The following is a 23,709-nucleotide window of genomic DNA, read 5'->3' as shown; positions in this document are numbered from 1 at the left end:
GTCTCCAACAGCAGACATCTTTGTGTTGTTACGGCCACAGCCTATTGTTACAGTGGCATTAATCAAGAGGCTCCCAAAACGATTACAAATCAATTCGATAATATTGTGAAGACTCCTACCACAAGTCATGAACGGGGCATCTCATATTATCACTGAAAATAATGGTGGATCAACTACTCTCCAAAACTCTAATTTAAAGGATAGATTTGTGTGACATTCGATGACGACAACTATGATTTTTTGAAGGGGATTACACTTGGTTTCATATAATACTCCAATGATGTTTTGTCATAATTCTCAATTTGGATCCCACACCCACATGTATATGCTTTTCAATAAATAGGTGATGGCAACACAGGATGTATTTGCTTTTGTTCTAGGGCCCCGTTTGGTTAATGCAGAAGTAATATCCCAGGGATCACATGGTCAACCCAGAAAATCTTTAAAGTTCAATCTGCGAAGAAATCCTTAGATGTAACAGATGTAGAGTTTAAAGACTTGCGGATCTAATTCACTTTCATAGAAATACAGAGAACAGTACTAATTCCACGAGATAACACCAAGCTATGATAACCTAGTTTTTTTTTGTCTCTATTAGGATTTAAACCTGAGTCCTCGCACTTCTCAACCAACTTCATTGACCACTAGACCACACCATCGGTATAGAGAACAGTAATTCTATCTCCCTTTGTGAGGGCAGGATGTTTATTATCAATAGCAACATCACTTCGTTAATAACAACTAAACAACTAGGCCAGACATTGGCTTTCATAACCCAAATTCGACCCAGCTGATTGACAGGAACTATTCCATTTTATGGCCAGAGCATCATCAATAAACATATACGAACAAGAAATGGCACAAATCTGCAACCATATATACATTGCGAATCTATGGTGAAGCTACGAACATTGGATTTTGTAGAAGCAAGCGTAAGCGGGTAGACTAAATACATCACTGCAGAAGCACATTTAAAGCCTATAACAACCACACCTTAGGAGGATAGACACAACTAACATTATTTTTATCCTGCAAATGGAAAGGTCTCAACCATAGCATCGGATAGGATCATTGCAGCCTTTACCAGCAGACTGCTTTGAGCCAAACCGACCCCCCTTTGCAAGGTACTGCTGGTGATCTTCCTCAGCTCGATAAAATTTCTTGGCAGGCAAAATCTCAGTAACAATCTTCCTGTTCAAAATCTTTTGCTGTCTTTCCCGGGATTCAAGTGCTGCCTTCTCTTGCTCAGGTGTGTAGAAATAAATTCCAGATCTGTACTGAGTGCCCACATCATTCCCCTACAAATAACAGAAGCATCCTGTCAAGCAACTAACTCTACTGAAGAATGTAAAGCTCATCATTATAAGCAAAATTTCAAATCAAGTAACTTGACAGTAAAGAGAGGCTGTAATAGATACTGAATAATAGTGAGAGAACCAAGAGAGATGGTGAGAGAGGGCTTATTCGTAGACTTTGGATGCATAAAAGTTCATTATCATTGGATGCAATTATGTGAAAGTTCTCTTTCCACAAGACAAGGACTTCCCTACCCTAATTGGACCTGGCAACTGAAAGCAGAAAGTATGTCTATATCTGCCTCTTAACAACTGTGAAGATTTTCTTTGCCTGGCTATTACGAACAGAAGCATGCAAGAATATGCGGTTAAAATGAATAAATATGCAAGGGAATTCGAATAATACGTAACTAAAACTGCAGGAATACTAGTACCTGAAAGAAAATAGGGGTGAGGGAAACAGTCAATAGAGATATTTTGCATTCTTTAGCAATAAGGTAAAAGATGCTACAAGGAAGGTTCCAATAATGTTGTTTTCTTTTTGATGAAGAAAGAAAAATTCCCAACAATGTTGCTAGTATTGATATCTATTAGAGGACCTAAGAGGCTAAGTACAGAAACTAAATACTTGAGACACATAATTCCTTACTATCAACGATTAAGTAATAAGAGATATCCAATTACAATTAATAAACTCTTAAACTTTATCAGAGTTTACCAAGTACTTTAACTGTTTTGAGGGTGCGGAGTTGCAAACTTCTAAGATTAACATCATGAGGATGGGGAGTTGCAAAGCTATTTAGAAGTGAGCAAAAGCTTCTCCATCTAGCTATGAAGGAAGGTAACAAAGTCTAACATAATTGGACAAAAAAGACAAATGATATAGACAAGTATATTCCAGTTGACAATTCTCTCCATAACACCCAGCTAATACATAGAGGAATTGATTCCGCAAGTTTCTTTTGGGTTCTCTTCCCTTTACAGCTACAGATATCTGTTCCAAGTTTTTCAGGGAATTCCTGCTTGATTTTAGACAGGTTTAGAAATAGGAACATACCTGCCCAGCAACGGGGACAATGGAGAAACAGGTGATTACAGATTCTGCTTCTACTTCGCATGACTACCATACGTACATATAGGAGAACCTCTTTTTGCTAGGTTCTCTTATGTAATACATGCTTCATGTAAAGCTATTCTACCAAATCAGCCACTCTGAAGGTACCTTTAGATTCTACAGTGTATTCCATGGCCATCTATTAGTCTAAAAAACTGAGTTCACGGGTGTATTTACCATTGTTTCCTCTAAGCCAGTCTGCAAAACAGTTGCATCAAAGTTTCAACCTCACAGTCCTGAAAGTATCTCACTAACACAATGTTTCAGTTGTTCTATTCTCTACTCTTTTCTATCGGATGCATCTGAATATAGGGAGAGTTTATAGACCTGGATATACATCTTTTTAGAGGGAATGTCCAATCCATGAGTCCATCATTTTATTTTTGCTCATCACCAACTTGAATCGAGATTAACTCTTGAATTTTGGACACAAATCCCTGATATGTTTCCATAAACCTCATCCATGTGGCTGTAGACCCTCTTTCGCTTCAAGTTCCCATTCATATTTAGCATTTACAATACTTTTCCACATCGTGTGCGTATCTCCGCAACCATTTAAATAACATGCAAAAATGTTGGCAAGCCTTTTGGTCCCACAAAATTACAACTTACTCCGCTACTGTGCCCTCCTAATTGGAACAAGCAAACTACATGCATAACCATCACAGTAGAAGCACACAAGCAAGATTCATATTTAAAGATCAGCATAAGGTAGAAGCAAGCAACCAGAGAATTTTGATGATATTTACATGAAATTACTTTAATGGGTAAAAAGTAAATTACCAGTTTAATTAGACAATTTACAGCATGGATCTTCATGGCAACAAGTTCTGAAGAATGCACACTATGAGGCTGTTACCATCAAATGGAGACTTGACCTTCACTATATTATCACCGAAACAGTGTCTTTCGAATATTAGGTGGCCTTTGTTAATGGAACATTTTTTGAAATATAGAAAAAACTTGTTTTTCCAATCATTTTGGAGAACTTTTTAAAAGGCTGTTTCTTAAGAAGTGGTTTGAGGATGTTCTCAAATAAAAATCCTTATATTTCGGAAAGAGGTTCACGGTTTTTTACCAATGAAAACTTTTTATTCAACTCACAAAACAGTCAAAAAGTCTTTAAAAATTTACAACTAGTCAGGCACACTCTCTTTATGCCCAAATTTTTATTCTGAAATACTTGCTCGGAAAAAGCTTCCCCAAGAATTTTCCATACGGCATACATGATGTCCGAGAAGGTTAAGGATAGGCCAATAGCTTTATTAGTATCAAAAAAATCTTGACATAAGATTTACACCGGGATAGTGTTAGATAGAAATATTTTCCTACTAAATTAATACTGGGATCTAGGGATGAAACTATAGCTCTCGCGAAGAAATCTTTCAGGGTGAAAAGCAAGATCTTTGACCTGCCAGGCGTAACCTCTGTTACTTCTTTTTTTAGAAAAGAAGAATCAGAAAGAAGTATCACCAATCTCAGAAATGGGTTTTCGCTTGACAGGGATCACTCATCTATCACAATTGACTTTCAAGCAATCACTTGAGGCAAAAGGTGAGACAGACTGTAAGAAAAACTCAATTCATCCAAAACTAAAAAGAGTAACTGACTGAATTCATCAACTTCACTGCTAACCTTCAACTCCATAAATCAATTAAAGTAAAAGACCTAAATAACCTCATCATTCTAACATCAATTCATAATACATGAAAAAAAAATAGATAGGTAATTCATCAAAATTTTCCTAATTATAAATTGAACTTTGATTTCAGAAATAAAAAAGAGGAAAATTGAAAGCCTACCTGCCGATTGAGGGTGGTAGGATCATGACGAGCCCAGAAAACATCAAGCAAGGATTCATAGCTACATTCCTTAGGATCATAGTGGACTCTAACAACCTCAGAATGATTACTAGTACCAGAACACACATCTTCATATCTCGGATTATGTATAAAACCCTGTGAGTATCCAACTTCAGTCTTTGTAACCCCGGCCACTCTCTGATAGGCCAATTCAACGCCCCAAAAACAACCCGCCCCGAATTGGGCGAACTGCTGTCCCGGGTCGGGTACATCATCATCGGGTCCTTGAGGAATTTCAGAAGAAGATGAATCCATGGGAGATTCAGTTCGAGCACCGAAACCAAGTTTGTTGAGCCAACTATTCATCCTTGGGGAATTCATTTTTTTTGGGAAGAATGGAGTGGTGAAATTGGGGGGATTTTGGTGAAGGGAATTGGGGGAATTTTAGAGAGGGGAAGGAGAAGAGAGGGATTGGTTATGGTTATGCTTATGGTTATGTTTATGGTTATGGGTCTCTGTTTCGTGTTGAGATTGGTAAAGTATTCCGCGGAAGGAGTATTTGGAATGTGACGTGACAATTATGAGAAATATTTTTTTTTTTAATCTCCATCAAAAAAAATATAAGTAAATAAAATTTGCAGACTAATTTACTAACAAATTATAACAATGATAATTCCTATCAAATTTAAACTAAAAAGTTTCATCCCGTAAGAGTTATTTAAAAGAATCTATTTTAAAATATTCTTCCAACCATCAATCTGCTTTAACTTGAATATAAAAATACATTTTTTAAAATTAAGATAAAATTTGAATTTCGAATCTATATATTTGCCCTTATGGGCTTTTATAATATTCATGTATTATGTGGGTACGAAATGCATAGATTAATCATGCACTAAATAAATTTGTATGTTCATATTTGTATTTTATAGTAATTTATTTACTACTCTCTGCATTTTAATTTATTTGTCTTATTTTAATTTGACACGAAATTTAAGAAAATGAAAAAAAAATTATGAATCTTTTGATTTTAAATCAAACATATATCAAATATACTAAAATGCCTTTTAATTTTGTGTCTTAAACGTGATGTGGAATACTGAAATTAAAAAGATGCTAAAAAAAGAGATATTTTTTAAACATACTAAAAAAGGACAAATAAGTTGAAGCAAATGAAATATTTAATTTTTGTCCAAGGTAAATAATCAAAAATAAAGATTTGCCTTGATAATAGTTCAACGGAATACATTGTGAAACTAAAAATGTAGCTTATCATAGCTATATATATATCATAACAAAAAATGTTGTGTACTAATAATATTAATTTAATGTACTCAAATAAATAAGAGAATAACTATTTATGATTAATTTTTAAAAATATTGACAAATAAATAATAAATATTAATTAATTTTAATTTAAAATTTGTTTACCTTTTATAAAATTCAAAAATGGGGTAAATGCTTTAATTGAATACCTAAAAGAAGTTGCTTATAAAATAGTAAACAATCTTTTATTGTATTGTTAAAAAAAATTATTAAAAAATTGAATAATATGACATGGTATTTCATTAGGAGAGAGGAGTAGCTTTTGAGGAGAATAGAAATAATTGGGTGATATTGAAACCCTAAAAGAAAAAAGTAATATTATAGAACAAATTCTCAGACATTGATGACTATCTAAGAAATTTACTCTGATTTGGGAGTGGAAATGATTTCAAGATCTGAAATTGAAAAGTTGTGTGAATATAATAAATAAATTTTGATTTTAAATTAAAACTTGAATTAAGATTCTAAATTCTATGGTCAAACACCTACTTAGGCAGGGTGTGTTTGACATGAAGAATTCAAAAAATACTTATCGATATTCCTAATATTGTACAAAATAGTTATTAAAACATATGCAATATATATATACTCAAAAATAGTCGAAATAGTAGATAACTTAGATAAAACTTATAATCACTTTAGAAAGGAAAGAGTTATAAATCCAGAACTTATAAGTGCTTTAAAGTGGAAATTACATAGTTGTCAAAGTGACATAGAACACTATAATAGACAAATAAAATTTATACAAGAATATATTAAGCAAAAAGCTTTTCAGTTAGGATAAATTAATGCAACACCAACCTTTATTTCAACGAATATGACAAGTACATCAATGGTTTCAACAAGAACTCCATCACAAATCAAAATTAAAGAAAACAAAAAGTAATCTAAGACAACTTTATTCATCTCTAAAAGAAAATACATCTACACAACAAAAAATATATTTACAAAGAGACTTAGATAATATCGAAAGAAACATAAGCTATTTCAATATTAGAATTAGAAATTACCAAAACATACTTCAGATAATTCCGTTAGGTTAATATCATTTATGCCTCTTAAATACATAAACAGAATAAAATTAAGATATGATTGGCTTTACGACGAAATACAATATAGATTTGAACTTAGACAATCTTTAAAACGATTAAAGGAATATTTGTTCTAGATAGAAGAACAATTGAGTAAAGAATTAGATATCGGATACAGTACTAATAGATTAAAATATTACAAAAAGACCTATAAAATTACAAGTTCTCTAGGATAGTATCACAAAATAGATTCTCTAAAACACCTTGAATATTTAGATCTAAGAATCCATCTTGAAAAGAAATATAGATCATTACATGAAAATAGTATCATAAAGTGTAATTTTGCAAAAAGGAGAACATATATTACATTCTGAAGACAAACAGTATAATACTTTAGTAGATTTAATAATAAATTTCAGTGATAAAGTTCAACAACAAGATAAAACTATAATAAGACTCTTCAAAGCAATAGAAGCTACTCAAAATAAGCAGAAAAAAGTACTAGGCAGACTGGAACAAAACCTTGATTTCTTAAAATCACAAGAATTCGAAATAGATAGAAAGATTCAATATTTAGATACAAAGTTTAATCTAGAAAAAACACCTATAAAAATTGAAGTAGAAAAGTTAATTAAGACAATAATTGAAAAATTCAAAAAATTAGAAATTAAAAATACTCAAGTAGTTACAAAAATCATAGAACAAGTAGAAGTAATAACTACTGATATAGGTGAATTAAAAAGAATAATTCAAAGACTAGAACAAACTTCACTTTCATGAATGAAGAAGATGTAAATTACAAAAGGCATTAGAATATACAACAAAATTCCACACCGAGCCAAAATAATTTTCAAAACATATTCCGTCAAGTCAAACAGATAAGGTCATACTAAAATAAAATAATACAATAATAGATTTACTAATAGAATTAAACATAAAGATAGATAAACTAATAAAAGAAAAACAACTTGAAAACCAGGCACCTAAGAACATAGAAATAGACGAATTAATTACTTAATTAAAGAGAGTTGAAATAGCCCCACAGAAAAATAGGCAAAAAATAACTAGAAAACCACAAAAATGGACTTTCTTTCAAATAGATCAAGTAGAACCATTAAAGAAGACAGGCCAACGTACGTTTTCCAGACAATAGAATTGAAAATAATATTATTTCTCAAATATTATCAAGGAGACACTTTAATGATGAACAAAGTCAAGAATTAAATAAAATAATAGATGTAGACAAAGATTTATAAATTTTTCAGCAGAATCAATTAAAATTACTAAATCCAAAGACATTATATAATGTAAAATTCTCTCGAGAAAATTAATTATACAGACATTATAGAGAAGAACAGATATCAACAATAAGAAAAAAAATTTAACTCTAAATCTGGCAAACCCTGAATTCCTAAAATCAATAAGAAATTCTAGAATGATGTTAATGCATATGGGCTAATAGTCATAGGAATTAAAGGACTAATTAAAAAGAATTTAGGATCTAAAGTTTTAATAGTACTATATGATGATAGATGGTCAGGCCTAAAGAAATCAATAATCGATTTAACAGAAATAGATATGACTAATAATGGGAGAATATTCTATATTAGCCCAGACTTCTTAATAAATCTAAGAGAATTTGAAAAAAATATTAAAATAGAAATTCAGACTAAGGGATATAAGAAAATGAATAATAGAAATAATTTATTGATGTGTGTAGGTTTTAAACTTCAAGTAAACGATGTAGTTGAGGTAATGAGAAACAAAGGAATAAAATTAATAAAATCAATAAAAATAACTCCAGAAGAATATCAGGACTAGAATGAAATTTAGACAAACTTAGCAAATCAAAGGTGTTTGCACCAGAAGCTAATTTAATGTATACTAGTTCAAAAGGAGAAACATCAATCAGATTTACTGATTATACTTATACAAGTCAAAAAGAATTAGATAATAATGAGACAGAAAACACTATAGAAACGGAACAAGAAGAATTTATGAATATAGAAGTAATACACGAAAGATATGAAGTAGACGACGCCATAGAAGAAGCGAAAAGATTACACGAAGAAAATAATTATATAGTCTTTAAATGCAAATAATGTAAATAGGGCAATATGAATATAACGGAAATCATAAAATATTTTTAAATGTGTAAACATAGAAATGATAACTTAGCATATAAAACATAATATTCGAAATCTTTATATACAATTTCTGACATTGAAGAAAACGAAGACATATTATCCATAACAAGTCATAAGGAGTTGATGGGAAGCAACTAGCTCTACTAACCCTAGTCCTTTCCAAAAGACGGCTTCTGCGCAGACAGTAGACTATAGTACAGGAAACATACCACAAAGAAGAGTATATTGATCGAATCCAAAAATGGAAATAAAAGAACATATAAAACCAGCAGGCAGAAAAATGCCTGTAGAAGAACCCATTACATTACAAGAGGGAGGAAATAAAGAAAAAATATTAAATATAGCGGCGCATGATTCACAAATTTAAAATAGAGTTATTGCTTTATGGAAAAGAATAGTAGTAGCATATTATATAAAAATTATAGTGAAACGGATACAGAAACAATGTATAAATACCTAAAAACCTTCCTAGAAGAATCTGCGAAGGCAGTATGTGAAGCATTCAAACAAAACTTTTCCCAAGAATTTCAGGTCTTAATAAGCTTAGGACTAAATTCTTATAATTTTACAAACAAAATACATACTTTACTTACAGGAGAAGATCCAAATAGTGGTTTAGTAGCATTACAAAGAAATGCTTTAATTAAGTTAGAACAACTAAGTATCTCAAATTGGGTACATATAAAAAAAATTCTTAATGAATACTTTTACTATTGTACCATTAGTGGAAATACCTTTGATAAAAAATTAGGAAAAAAAATACAACATGTAATGAAAGTGTTACAAGAAAAATATACAAGTACAAAAATAATTAAAACAAAATAAAATAAATTTCTGTAAAACCATGATATATACAACACAAAGCTATGATAAAGAACAACGTAAACCAAAAAGATATAAAAGGCGATCTACTTATAACCAGAGACCTTATAATTGTAAAAAATATTACTTACGTAAATCCTCGGCTAGAAAATCATATTTAAATAAAGATAGACACATTAGAAAATATAGAAATTATAATAATAAATTAGAATGTTATACTTGTGGAAGTATAGAAAATTCTTTGATGAATTTGAAAAAGTCTTTCAGTGGTGGCTGGATCTATCTCTCCCTATCGAGAAGACATGAGTTTCCAAACTGTAGTATAAGTCTTTATCGCAGATGTGAGCTTCCCTTCATCTTACTTTCCGCCACAAAGACACTTAGCAAACATATGTCCAAAAAGAAATAACAGTAGAACTAGAAATTCTCAATTGATAGAAGATTTTCAAGAAACTCTTTTGAATGTAGACGAATATATGTCAGACACTGAAAATATATATTCTATTATGAGTATAGAAGTAGAAGACAAAACCCACTCAGATTCATCTGATTTTGAAAAAGTTAATTTAATAAATGAAATAGAATTAGAAATAAATGAGTTAAATTTAGATAATTTACAAGTTAGTACTATGATGAATATTATCCAGGATTGTAATCATGACTTTGAAAGACAAAAAAAATAGATAGTAATCAATGTAATATATGTAGATGGTACCTTAGTAAAACAAATAGAGCTAAATGTCAAAAATGTTATATGGAGGCTTGTATTAGTTGTATAGAAGATAAACTAAAAATAACGGTAAATAAAAATAAGAAAATACACATATAGAAAATCAAGCTACTAATCTAAGATTACTAACATTAGAAACAAGGATAAACGAATTAGACCAGAGATTAGTTTTATTAGAAAAGCGGAAAGACAAAATAGAAATAAACAATATATCTACACAGGAAACCATATATCTAGAACAATTAGAAACAAAACTTATGGATATTGAAGAAAATAACACAAGTCTGATATGTAATAAGGATAATACAAAGAAAAAGGAAATATGAGTAGTATAGATGCAGAGGTATTAGCAATAATATAGGACTAAATAGTTTTAAATTATATATTTTAAATAAAGATGAAGTATTGGTAAGAACAAATTGCGAAGCCATAGGTAAGTTCCACAAAAAAATAAATGATAAAGCTAGCAGTAAGAGAGGGTGGCTTAATTTCATGGATATCATATCTATATATAATAATATTATTTTTGAATATGTAAAAGGAAAAGATAATGATTTAGCGGATCAATTGAGTAGATTATAAATTAAAACTAATTAATATAACATCTGTTTCAGCACGAGACTAACTGGCCAACCGCCAGCAGACAAAGGCAAGGGCATAGTCCCAGCTCCAAACTCATACGCTCAGACTTTATTAGGCAATATAAATTTTAGACCGCAAATTTCAGCAGAAATGATGGAATGCATTTATTTTGGTAAGTACAATTTAATTTCTTATCCTCAATGTAACCTATCATTTAGAATACTACAAGACTGTACCTTGGATAAATCTCAGAAATACTTAGTAGACAATTTATGAATAGCATATAACAAAAAAGACACTAAATATTTTATTGTTGCTACAAATGCACTATGTCAATATTTTTCAGATAAAAACAGAGAAAATAAGTTTAAATATTGTGTGGTTATACATGGAAAGACTAATGGTGTTTTTCAAACATGGATTGAAGTAGTAAACTCTATAAATGGAGTAAAAATCCCACTTTTTAAAGAATTTAATAACTTTAATGAAGCTTTAGATTACGCCAGGAGAATCCTTGGGTCAAATTATTATATATCTCCATCCCTCAGACAAAGTCCAAACCAAATTCCCAGTACAATATCTAAAAAGATACAGACAAAATATTTTTTTGTGATCATTGTTCATCCATGACCGAGGCATTCAAAAGACTTAATGCTAAAAATGAAATCCTCCTTCAAGAGAATTCCAGACTAATAAAACAAGTAAAGACACTTAAGAGCAAGTTCACCTCTCAGACTGATGCCAGCATTGAGAATCCAGACTCAAGTTTTTCATCTCAAGCCAAAATGAGTGAGAAGGGTGTGCATTCCCCACTGAATGCTAAGAAATTCACTGTATCGGATGAAGCTATAGCTAATCCGGTTCAAACAGTGATCGGTAAAAACCTATCAAATTCATCAACGACTGTCACTTTGCCAAAAAGTGAAGATGAAGGATGCTCTTCATCAAGAAGGAGATTACCTAAATCTTTATTTCAAAAAGACAAGAAAAGTATAATTTCTAAAAAGAAAAAAATGAAAAAATAGAATCTATAATAAAACAGACTTTAGAACAATTCTTTCAGAACCAAGAACAAGATAAGCATATTGTTAGTAAAGACAGTCCAAGTCCTAGTATGGACAGATTGGTTCCAAATACAAATAAAGTTAATAGTTCAAACAGAACTCCAAGTTCAGGAGAAGATGAGCCCTATGGAGACAATTCTTATTATCAAAAAGCTCAAGATCCGTACGAAGACGATGATTCAGAAATAATTTTTAATTCCACTACTTTGCATAACCTGGATACCTATAGACAAAAGGAGTAATGAAAAAACAGAGAACCAGATAAGGGGATAAGATAGAAGACGTGGCAAAATTACTACCATATTTTATGTAACTAATAGTGTGACATGTGGGTATGCCCACATTTATTTTGTAAGAGTGCTTGCTTTATCACTATCCTTCAAAAAAATGTTCAAGCACACGTGTGTCAGTCAAAAAGGAAAGATATTAATAATGCATGTGGCGATGGAGCCTATTGCGCACCCGACTTGCATTATTAAAGAATCTTATCTTAGTTTGTCGTCCATTACTATTTGAGCCACGTTGCTTGTTTAAGACCATTAGTTTCTTTTCTCTTACGCCTATATAAAAGATAGATGCATGTGCAAGAGAAGTAGAACTTAGAGAGAAAAAACCAACATATAACTTCCAACTCACAACATATTCCCCTTCCCTAAATGTTCAATATTCCTACCCAGAAACCAGCTACCCTTGGTGTGTAATCAAGCTTGTATAAAAATAAGTGTGTTTTAATATATCTCAAGTCTTTGCAAGTTCTTCAGGGGCTCCCGAAAGGAAAACCTCTCTCAGTTAAATCATGTAAATCTTTTTGATGTTTTATACCCAGATTTCCCCTCAAAAATATTTATTTCTTTCATATGTAAATTTTTGTTTTATAATGTTTTACCCTTAATATATGGTTAACCTCTTAACTTCTTAATAGCAACGATGGATTAACCTATAAATTCTTAGGAATTCTGGCCTTGAAAGTCCGCTAGTTAACAAAGAACGTATTTGTTGCCAAACGCTAGGGGTGTACATGGATTGGGTTGGTTCGGATTTTTTACAAACCAAACCAAATCAATAAAAGTCGAGTTTTTCGATATCAATTTTTCTCGAGTTTTTCGGGTTTTTTCGGGTTTCTCGGGTTTTTCGAATTTTTTCGAATTTTTTATAGTATCTAATAAAAAGCACAGAGCAGTGCTTCTTAAAAAGAGTTCTAGTACAAAATATCAACATATAAGATGGATGCAGAACACTGTTTGAAGTTTTAACTTTATAATATAACTTTATAAGATGAGCTTTTTTTGCATATTATTTAGATGAGCTTCTCAAGTCCAAATCTAAATGTAAGAAAGAAAACAAAAATTATGAAAAAATTTTAAAAAATATTTATAAATTACATTTTAAGAAATATTTTTATGTATAACATAATTTAAAAGTAGTATATCTATAATCGGGTTGGTTTGGGTTCGATTTGACTTTTTTTAGTTAAAACCAAACCAACCCTATAATGGTTGGGTGTTTTTTCCAAACACCAAACCAAGTCAAACCAAACCACTAGTCGGGTTTTTTTTCTGGTTTGGTTCGGTTTGTCGGTTTGGTGCGGTTTATCGGTTTGCCCTGTACAGCCCTACCAGACGCATATTCGGGGTGTGGTTAAAGAAGAAATTGTTAAGAACATAGGTTGAGAGAGAGAGATGAACGGGGTAACATAAAAAAAAAGTAAAAATAGAGAAATTAGGATAAACATCTAAAGACAAACATGGTACGACTAAACGAGAGAGAGAGTACTGAGTAGGATTTATAACATATTTAATTTACATCCGCCATCTTTATCCAAACCATTTTCTTTATCTTTATCAACCATTTTATATCATATATATATATACGATTAATTATTTTTTATGTATTTATAATATATGTTGAATCTTCTTAATTTATTTGTGCATTTTTTTTATATTTTGAAACTTCTTAAAGAAATTTTTGGCTCCGTAACTGCTTGACCATCCCATCCCGTCCCTAAAGTCCTATCCCCACCTCATTCCGTCCTCATGATATTTTTCTAAATTACATATTAATATTTTTAAAATAAAATATTTTTCTTAATTACCAAACACTCGAACATATACAAAAGTTCACTTATTTTCAAAAACAAAAACAACTTCTAGATAAATACTTTACATAAAAAATATTTCTTAAAACAGACCCTAGAAGTGAGTTATAGAGTGTGCGGGTTGATTTTCTCTATGACGTAGCTTTATATATTTTAACTAACAGTATATTTCTGCCTCAACATATTCGTTCTTTTCCTATCTGTTCCCTTTATTCGAAATAAAGTTTCATACATCTCTTTCTCATTACAGTAAAATTTAAGGTTTTCAGTTATATATAATTATATATTGTTACTGTTAAAATATTTACATCCAAAATAAAATATATCACGCATTACAATATATTTAAAATAACTTATAATAGTATAAAAAATTTATTATTCCTTGTGTTATATCTTAAACTCTAAAATTTATGTCCTAATCAACAGCCAATATAGTATTCTGATAGCGACTAAAACCGCGAGTTGGTGAAGTTTCACCAAAAAATAATTTGAGTATAAGACGTCATCTTATTATTATTATTATTTGGAAATTCACACTTTCTTAATGGGGTTGAAAATTACATTCAAGTTGCTGGCAATTTCTCCGGTGGCGAAACCAACATTTTCATTTAAGGATTCAAAATATAAAGAAGTAAACATATAAAAAAGTAAAAGAGAATTCAATATTTATTATATACCCACAAAAATATCAAAAAGAATTTAACATTTATTATATACATAAAATAATTTTAATCATATATAAACAATGTAAATTCCTATCGAAAGGGCTCATTGCTAGCTCCACCTCTGCGTAGAGCTAAGCTAAGCTCAATTCAACCCAGTACTCATATCAAATAACTCTATTCCCTAGAATTTAGATATCACCAAATATTTTATTTTTTTTGCCTCTACTAAAATGTAATTCCTAATCACCAATGATTTATTTGCTTTACATATTCAACTTACTAAATGCTACAACTGGCGAGAAGAATCTGGAAGGGAATAATAATAATATAATAATACTAAAAGGTCCAGCTGATTAGTGACTGGAATAAGATACCACCACTCAGGGACATCGTGTTAATGGCACGAAAACTACCTTCCACGCCAAAGGAGAACGAAACACTTTATTCCGAAATAATTTTTCATTTTATTCCAAAATCAGTATTTGATCATAAAAAGTTCAAATAACATTTGAAAAACCTCTGTTCTCTTCTCTCCTTTGACACAACTTTCATCTTTTCCAACTTCATGGGTTCATATCTCCAGTGGAAGAAAAGAAGTTCATCCTAATAGTGTAAGTCAACGGATCACATGATAAAATAAACTAGGTGAGTGGGAGGTAGAAACACCAACCAGATAGAATAGTTGAGTTGTGCGCGAATTGGCCGAGAGACCATCCTTTTAAAATGGAAATTAAAAGAACCTGGTGCCTCCCCTGTACTTGCAAACAAACAGCAGACTAGATAGAATAATGTGATGGAGAACAGCCACACAAATAAAGGGGGAACTGAAAAGAGAGATACAGGACCTTTCATCAGAAAATAAGGTCTAAAGAAGAGAGCTCCCTCAAGCAATTCATCAAACGGCACCACAAAGAGACACTTATCTAACATGGGATACACCATTAACACATTAGAAACATGAACCTAAACAACGACTTAGGAAGTGTCGGCTCGTCTGCAGCATGACTTAAATGGGCTTGATCTTGAAATGGAGAGAGATGAGAGAGAACACAAAACACTTGAGGTCCTGCAATGACAAGACAATGAGAAAACAAGTGTTAAATGATGCAGAAGAACTCCAAGAATGAAGCGCAGTGGTATGGACCAATATCAACTCCTCAAGCAATACACTATTAAACCTGTGATCTTTGAAAGAAATAAGTTAAACTTGCATGGCAGATGAATGACTCAAGCATGTGAACACAGCATCTTCTTCAAAGTGACCATTTTTTGAGATTCTTCTTAAAGTGATTAAGGGACCATTTAGAGCAGCGAAATCATGTGTAATTTATTCTTGAATCCGGAGTCAAAAGGGCCACTTTTCCTAACTAAAATGCATAAACCGACACTTATTTTCCCATTTAACCTAAAACAAACAAGCTGTTGAGCGACATGTCCTAATTTTTAACGGATGGTCAAACGAACGTTTATCCATTTACATTGTTTAGTAAGTCGATGGGCTTTGAGCAACTTACCTTTATTATTTTTAGTATGTCACGAGAACTTGCAATTATTTTTTTGTTTATTTATTTTTGGTTGTCGTTCAAAATACTTGCCTTCAGAACTCAAAATCTTTTTTGTAGATGAAGGCCTTTAAAACTCAAAATCACATGAAAGATCTTCCAAATAGATAAAAAAAAATCATGTAGAAGTTTTGAAAGATCTTTTAAATAGATAAAAGATCACGTGAATTTTTTTAAAGACAAATGCTTTCTAAATAGGTTAGAAAAAATTTAAAAAAAACTTCTGAAAAGATAAGAATTTTTCTCGATATGCATATCTCTAGACACATGGAGGATGCATATCTATATACAAAGAAAATATAAAAATTTTGTTACAGTTATTCTTCATACTATTATTATAATAATAACAATTAATAACTTACAAATACTCAAAAGAAAAATACAATTATTTAACGAGGAATATACTTATAATATAATAAATTACTAACAATTAGTAACTTTTCTTTGAACTTTAAAATAAAATAAGAAAATATAAAATTTTAAAACATACTTCAAATAAAAGACTTTGACGTAAAAAGAGATGAACTTGATAGATGGAGAAAGTTGATTTTTGAAGTGTTTAAAGAGGAATGAAAATTTGATGGAGTAATTTCAAACAATTAAGAGGTGGTTGTATAAATAGGGTTACGTGCACCACTCAAAGACTCGGAAGTCGCGTTTTCACATGATTTTGAGTTCAAAAGGCAAGTATTTTGAACAATAAAAAAAAACAATTGCAAGTAGCTGAAGTTCCAGTGACACACTAAAAAAATTAAAAATAATAATAATTTAAATGGATAAACGGCCATTTAGCCATCCTTTAAAAATTAGGACAAGTCGCTAAAGCCAAGCTACTTGTCACTTTTGGTTAAATGGGAAAATAAATGGCCCTTCATACATTTTAGTTAGGAAAAGTGGCCCTTTTGGCTCCGGACTCATTTATTATCTATATCTGTTATGGGTGGGGGTGGGGGGTAGGAAACAAATTGCAATTCCTTTTAGAAACCATCAAAGCAGAAACTTCCCTTTTTACGGAAGGGATTCTCCCACCCCCCAACCAAATTTCTCAATCCTCTTTCTTGTATTTTCATCATCTGCTTTGAAGGCTTAAAGATTTTAATTGAATGGTCTGTGGAGAACAGGTTTTTGCATTGCATTTAACCAAATCCTCTTTGACCATCATTACCAAGAGTCCAGACCACAACAAGTTTCAATAAAGCCTGAGCCACAGCATTTCTTTCAAAGCAAGCTACCTGATCACTTCCACTCGCCTACCCTAGATAGAGCGGATATCAAGTTTGATTCTAAAGCTGTTTGATTATTTCAACTAAAAGAATAAGGCTACTGATAACGAACATTCTTTATAATGGAAGAATGAGGCTACAAATACAGAACATGGAATCAACTTGGAGCTTATTCGACCACTGAAGGAAAGATTAGAAGAAGATAATAAAATTTCACAAGTGCAGGCCTGGGTATCAAATGGTTTGCATAGGCAGTGAATGTGTAAGCAAACATGTAAGAAAAACAGAAAATGGCAAATCTCATCGTGGTTTTCAACTTAAACCAACTGCACTCTTAATAGTGAAACTTTTAACTACATGGAACTATAACTTAAACGAATCTTTAAAAAAAAGTTTAACTCCATCATGACACTCTAATTTTCAAATTTGTCCAAAAAACAAACCATGGTTAAATTTAAAGAAATTTGATAAAAAATAAAACCTTCCATCATCTCTTCCTCTCCTATTTCATCTCCTTACACATTCACAAATTTGCTTATTTAACAGTCACCATAGCCCTCCATCTTCCTCCCGTTTAATCTTTTCTAACCTTCTCCATCTTGCAAAGACAAATGGCACTGCCCATACGTTATTCCACTGAATCTAGACTGCAATCACCATACAGAGATATTTCTTACTAGTGAAGCACTGCATCACTTTCTAGTGAATCATTCTGTTAATCTCTCTGGCTATTGGGGTTGAACATGAGAACCAAGGCAAACACAATTTGCAAGCATAATCGGAACCATTCTTGCACGCGGTGATTCAAAGAGCTGCATAATGCCATATGTAGTATCACATTCTGCCTTTTACCCTTTTTCTTTTTTTGGTAATTAAACATTTTATTAATACCAAAAGTGCCACATTACAAAACTAAACAGGGCTGACCTCTTGTTTCTCACGAAATAAAAACATCAAGGAAAATGAAAGCTCACTATACATATGCCTCACTACAAATCACTCTCATCACCTAGTACTACTTATGATTCTCATTACAGCTTATTATAGCTATCTCTCTATCAACTTCCTCTCGTAGTTCCAAACTGTAGTAACAACCATGACTATCAGGGGAAGGATATGAGTGTGTCCAGGGTAGTTTGCCAGTTTTTAATGTTGGTGCCTCTGCTATGTATATAGATGGCCATCTCCTTGCAAACTCCGTCTTCCAAGAATATACAAGCCTGGAATCTAATCTGGTTGCGTTCCCTCCATATAATGGCAACAAACATTGCAAATAAGTAGCTTATTATAGCACCTCTACCAGACTTCTTCTTCGCCCAGAACTCATCCACTGCGTCTCCACCTGCCAACTACCAATGGTTCTTTGTACATTCAGCCACTTCAGAATCCTCTGCCATACAGCCCTAATGATAGGGCACATGAAATATAAGTGATCCATTGTTTCATCAGCATTACTACAGAAGACACAAAGGGGGCACTTGCACTCCAACTTTTAGCAATCTCTCAACTGTAGGCAGTCTTTGTTGGATTGCTAGCCATAGAATAAACTTGTGTCTTGGATGAATATTTTCCGGCAGGGACAGGCTCTTCCAAGGGACTCTAGGGTAGATAGGGAGCAAACTTGTATATCCTCTTTATCGAGAACTTTTGTTGCACCACCATAGCATGTAGTCTAGTTGTTTTTTTTATGACAAGGGAAACCCGCGGCCGCTACTTTTTGGGTGCGCACATGGTAAAACATTCGCTCCTATGCAATAGATCGAAAACCACACAGGAGAGGTAACCGCACCAGGCAAGCCTGGTGCGACGAGCTCGACCCAGAAGGCAAAGCCCTTCTTTTCGCTGGCAAGGGGTTGCAAACTTGAGTTCTCCAACATGGAAGTCCCAAGCCCAAACCACTGGGCCACTTCGAAGGGTCGCGCAGCCTAGTTCTTAAGTCCCCTTGTATCGAAACTGCCTGCATTAATTACTTCCTTGCCTTCATAATTTTCCTCACAGCCCATGTAGCATTCCCAAGGCTTGGGCATGTTTCCAACCCTTCATTTTATATAGTATATATGTATCCACTTGATCCAGAGGCAGCTCTTCTCCTCAGATATAGCTCATACATGTTTCAAAATTGTTGCTCTATTCCAAGTGACAATATTCATGATGTTCGCCTTTTACCCTTTTTCCTTCTTCATCAAACCTTCTTTTTTCATTTTTTGTTGAAGGTAGTCTTTGTTTGACATATCACAACTTGTTCTGCATCCTATTGGCCCCTCAAACTAAACTTGTATGTTCACCATTTTGCTAATCACCTACCTCAGACCCCACACATCACTTGGCACTCCTCTACTTTATTCCTCTTTTATCTACTTTTTTATCTCTATTTCCATCTCTCTTCATAAAATGATTATTTTCACCAAAGAAGCTTTAAGGGTTTCACTGAGGAGTGAAGACATGGAACGTTGACTCTCTACGATTTTCTAAGTTACATATACAAGAGCCTTTGAGGTATGCAACATGGGATTTTAAGCGGCGTGCAAGCTGCTCTAGGAGCAGCTATATGAGAGAGATGTGGGATAGATGGAAATGGAAAAGAAGAATGAAAGCTACGAGAAAAATGGGTAGTTTTTTTTTTTCAATTTTAAAACTCACTCGGTGGTTCTGGGCTATTTCTTAAACTATTAATTTCAAAAACTATGCAGCTTACCAAGAAACATTAACGATGAATATGCTGTCAATAGTAAGCCAGAAGGTAGAATTTCCTTGGGAAAAGGCATAGATTTTCCCCTGAACTTGTCTTGAAAAGTTGAATACACGCTTAAACTATCACGGCGACCTGTTACACAGCTTTACTACTTAAAAGTGAATTTGTTTACCTCTAAAACTGACGTGACAAAAATAAAATAAATTAAAAAATGGCGAGTCTGATAAAAATTAAAGAAAAAAAAGGTCAAAATCCTCCTTCCACCCCCACGCCTCTTCTTCACACCCCACCCACTGGCCTCGTCTTCATTTTTTATTTTCTATCACACTTCTCTACAACTTAATTTTTTCATAAATCCTGTTTTTATTCTTACATGATTTCACCACCTCCAACATACCCAATTTCTCTCTTCTCTAAAAAGGGATCTCTCACCTTGCCAAAAAATCAATGATGAAAGCGATAGAAGAGAAATTGAAGAAATTGATTGTGATGGCAGCTTTGTTGGTGGTTGGGTTTAAAAACTAAAATATAGTGATGGGTTTATTGGTGGCAGGTGGCGGGTGGCAAGTGGCAAGTGGCAAAGAAGAGATAATTGAAGGTGTAGAAGAAGCAGAAATCGATACTGATAATGGTGGTGGTGATATTTGTTGGTGGGTGGGTGGCGAAGAAGAAGAAGAAGAATCAATGGTGAAGGTGATATTATATGGTGGTGGTGAAGAGCAAAGAATCAAAAGATGGTCATACATGATTTTTTCGGTTTTATGAGAGATGGAATGGGTGGGGTCTAGTGATGAACAAGATATAATTATTATAGGATTTTAATAATTAATTAGGGATTAATTAGAGTAAAATATAGTTAGCAAAAGAAAAGTTAATGAATAAAGAAAAGAAAAAGAATATAAAAATTATAATTTTTGATATGGTGCTGACATAGTGTTGATGTGGCGGGCGAGTGTAAATACCGCATACTGTGAGAGTGGTGTTCTATGTCTCATGGTGGTATTAAATTCACTTTTAAATAGTAAATGTGTGTAATAGGTCGCTATAATAGTTTAAGTGTGTACTCGACTTTTCGAGAAAAGTTCAGAAGGAAATCTATGCCTTTTCCCAATTTCATTCTCGTAACCTTATATATATTATCTATTCACCTTGTTTCTGCTTGTTGGAGATAAGCAATCTCCTTCACCTTCCTACTACTAGTCATCATCATTTCTTTCTCCTAGAACAAATATACTCCTCTCTTACGTCATGACCAAGTGCGGAAGGGAAGTTGTGAAAATGGGTGACAGGAACAAGAATAACGATACAACTAGTCAACCCAATTATGAACATAAGCCAACAACTTTGCAAATAAACCAAATCCAGCTACAAATACAAAGTGTATTCCCAAGTGTATTGACCTTGGAAGTTGATAGGAGGGCATATCTAGTCCCGTATGAAGATGATAATTGTTGGAACTGATCATAATAGGTAATTTAGAAATTAGTAATTAGACGATGGAGGAGTTTCTCAGGTAGTAAATAAGTTCATAGTTGAGAGGCATTTCTACAGAGTAGAAACGGATATTGTGGTCTACTTTTAGTAACTTCCGATATGAATCTAATTTGAACTTTCGCAGTCAAACCCTATAGCACATATGTCGACCATTTGAAAGGAGAAACAAGTGAAGTTTATGAACATAGAGTTTCCATATTAGATTAAGCGAGTTAGTAAAATACATCTTTCTCTTTCATGTGCATAGTTATTGTTGCAATATGGTCGTGACACATGGACAACTCAGAGGACGATAAATATGGTCGCGACAAGTGGACAACTCAGAGGACGATGCGCGGCAGCACAAGTCTAGTCAGCTAAGTTGCCAGACTCTTCACATTCAATGCGGCACCCATGTCGGATTCTCCAAAAATATACTACTTTTGGAGAATCCGACACGCACCCGTTGACATTTTTGAAGAGTCCGAGCAACATAGCTTGTCAGCTCCAAGTCATCAAAAATCGCTTCGATAAGAGGTTAGGGAACAACCCAGGAAGTTTGCTCCTGGTATGTAACAAACTTACCCTAGACCCATCATACCGTAGTAAGAAGGTGTTGTCCTGGAGACGAGCGTCCACTCGGTTGACAAATGTTAGGATAGGATAGGTATCGTAGACCTACTGACTCTGGAATATTCGGGATCCTCTATGGTGGTTATAAATAAGCATATGTTACGTACGAGACATGCAAATATTGATCATAATGAGGAGCGGAATATTAGGACTATGTTACTCTAGGGTTGTACTATAAATATACCCCTTTTGCCCTCGTACCAGCAGATTTTCATGACTCTTACTGCTTAAGCTCTTAAGTTACAACAACCTATTGTGTTCATTCGACAAGGCTGGTCATGGTGAAATCAGGAGTTCTCAATAAGAATCCTCACTCTTTTGTTTATTTCATCATTTTTATACTCTTTACAGTTTGTCTTATATCATTTAAACGAGATTCACATTATTGAGAGGTTAATCATGGTTGAAATAATTCAAACAACTCACTTGTCTGTGACCCTATTTTATAAATTCAATTATTAATCTTCAATCTAGATTTTAGGTCAAACAAACAGCCTGTATAATTTTTTAGACCACTTGAAGCAAAATTAACTGAACTTATTTCAGACAAAAGAAGTCTGTAAATTATTACCTGAACAAGATAATAGAAGATACGAAGTCCCTCAGGATCTTTGCTGGTCTGCACATCCATCAGAGAACCAATCTTGGAAGTGGTAAATGATATGTGTTCATTTCCCATCACAATTTCAAGCTCTTGCCTCCCCACTCTATCCGGTTCAGGCCAATTGTTATCATCTTCCTTCATAATCTACAAACAGATAAAGACCAAATTTTCTTTACTCCTTTGAACCTTATAATCAAAATAACAAAACCTAAAAGGCGAAGAGAAGGGAAGATGTTTTCAATAAATGTGGTACCTCGCTATCGGCAACAATACGGCGGCATTCTTTGAGGACGGCAGGGGTAAGGAAAACCTCTTTACGAATCATGGTATCGTTTTTGTAGTTGGAGTTGTTAGCATAACGGAGCTTGCCGTCGGGACGAAACTCGAATTCTAAGAACTCGTGGCCGAACTTCCCTTTGTGACCTACATAGTACCTCAGGTAGAATTCGCCATTGTCTTCCGATTCCGCCATCTCTCTGATTCTTCTGCCCTCAAAAGACTAATTGCACTCCAATTCTAACAACTCGAATGGTCTCCCCTCTTAGACGCTTTGGATCAAACCAAATTACAAAAGCCCACAACAACAAAATAAAAGCCCATCTCAAATAGGTTGCTCTTGTTTTAATTCATTTGGGAAATTTATATAAATCATATAAAGGGTTAATTATTATTTTTTTCATCCTTTTTCAATTTACAGAAATACCTTTAAAATAGGATAATTTGGATATATTAATTTAGTGATTCGAATACATTCTTGTGTCATTACTGGCGCCGTTAAAGTCCTACCCTTTCGTGCTAGCAGATCAGCCACTCTATTTTGGGCCCTTCCTTCATGCTGGATCATTGGCC

At 33.0% G+C, this 23,709-nt stretch overlaps 2 protein-coding genes across 2 annotated transcripts; both read right to left on the bottom strand.

Moving 5' to 3' along the window:
- Positions 1-704: 704 nt before the first annotated feature.
- Positions 705-4,740, bottom strand: LOC129900472 (peptide methionine sulfoxide reductase-like). Its single transcript, XM_055975454.1, has 2 exons — positions 4,212-4,740; positions 705-1,298 (listed from the first exon to the last, which is right to left on the bottom strand). The coding sequence occupies exons 1-2, from the start codon at positions 4,590-4,592 to the stop codon at positions 1,047-1,049; spliced, it is 633 nt and encodes a 210-aa protein (XP_055831429.1). The 5' UTR covers positions 4,593-4,740; the 3' UTR covers positions 705-1,046.
- A 10,688-nt stretch (positions 4,741-15,428) lies between these two features.
- LOC129901241 (protein mago nashi homolog) lies at positions 15,429-23,403 on the bottom strand. The gene is made up of 3 exons (XM_055976370.1): positions 23,114-23,403; positions 22,828-23,004; positions 15,429-15,739 (listed from the first exon to the last, which is right to left on the bottom strand). Exons 1-3 carry the CDS (start codon positions 23,330-23,332, stop codon positions 15,680-15,682), a joined length of 456 nt encoding a protein of 151 aa, XP_055832345.1. The 5' UTR covers positions 23,333-23,403; the 3' UTR covers positions 15,429-15,679.
- Positions 23,404-23,709: the final 306 nt, after the last annotated feature.

The sequence above is a fragment of the Solanum dulcamara genome, chromosome 8 (assembly GCF_947179165.1).
Source record: "Solanum dulcamara chromosome 8, daSolDulc1.2, whole genome shotgun sequence".
Taxonomy (NCBI): domain Eukaryota; kingdom Viridiplantae; phylum Streptophyta; class Magnoliopsida; order Solanales; family Solanaceae; genus Solanum; species Solanum dulcamara.
This window is presented reverse-complemented; position numbering and strand designations above follow the sequence as displayed.

Coding starts and splice junctions, on each gene's coding strand:
- LOC129900472 (XM_055975454.1), bottom strand. CDS start 4,592: ATGAATTCCCCAAGGATGAATAGTTGGCTCAACAAACTTGGTTTCGGT. Junction 1,299..4,211: donor CTACCACCCTCAATCGGCAG/GTAGGCTTTCAA, acceptor TGTTATTTGTAG/GGGAATGATGTGGGCACTCA.
- LOC129901241 (XM_055976370.1), bottom strand. CDS start 23,332: ATGGCGGAATCGGAAGACAATGGCGAATTCTACCTGAGGTACTATGTA. Junction 23,005..23,113: donor GTATTGTTGCCGATAGCGAG/GTACCACATTTA, acceptor ATCTGTTTGTAG/ATTATGAAGGAAGATGATAA. Junction 15,740..22,827: donor TCTTCTATTATCTTGTTCAG/GTAATAATTTAC, acceptor TTGTCATTGCAG/GACCTCAAGTGTTTTGTGTT.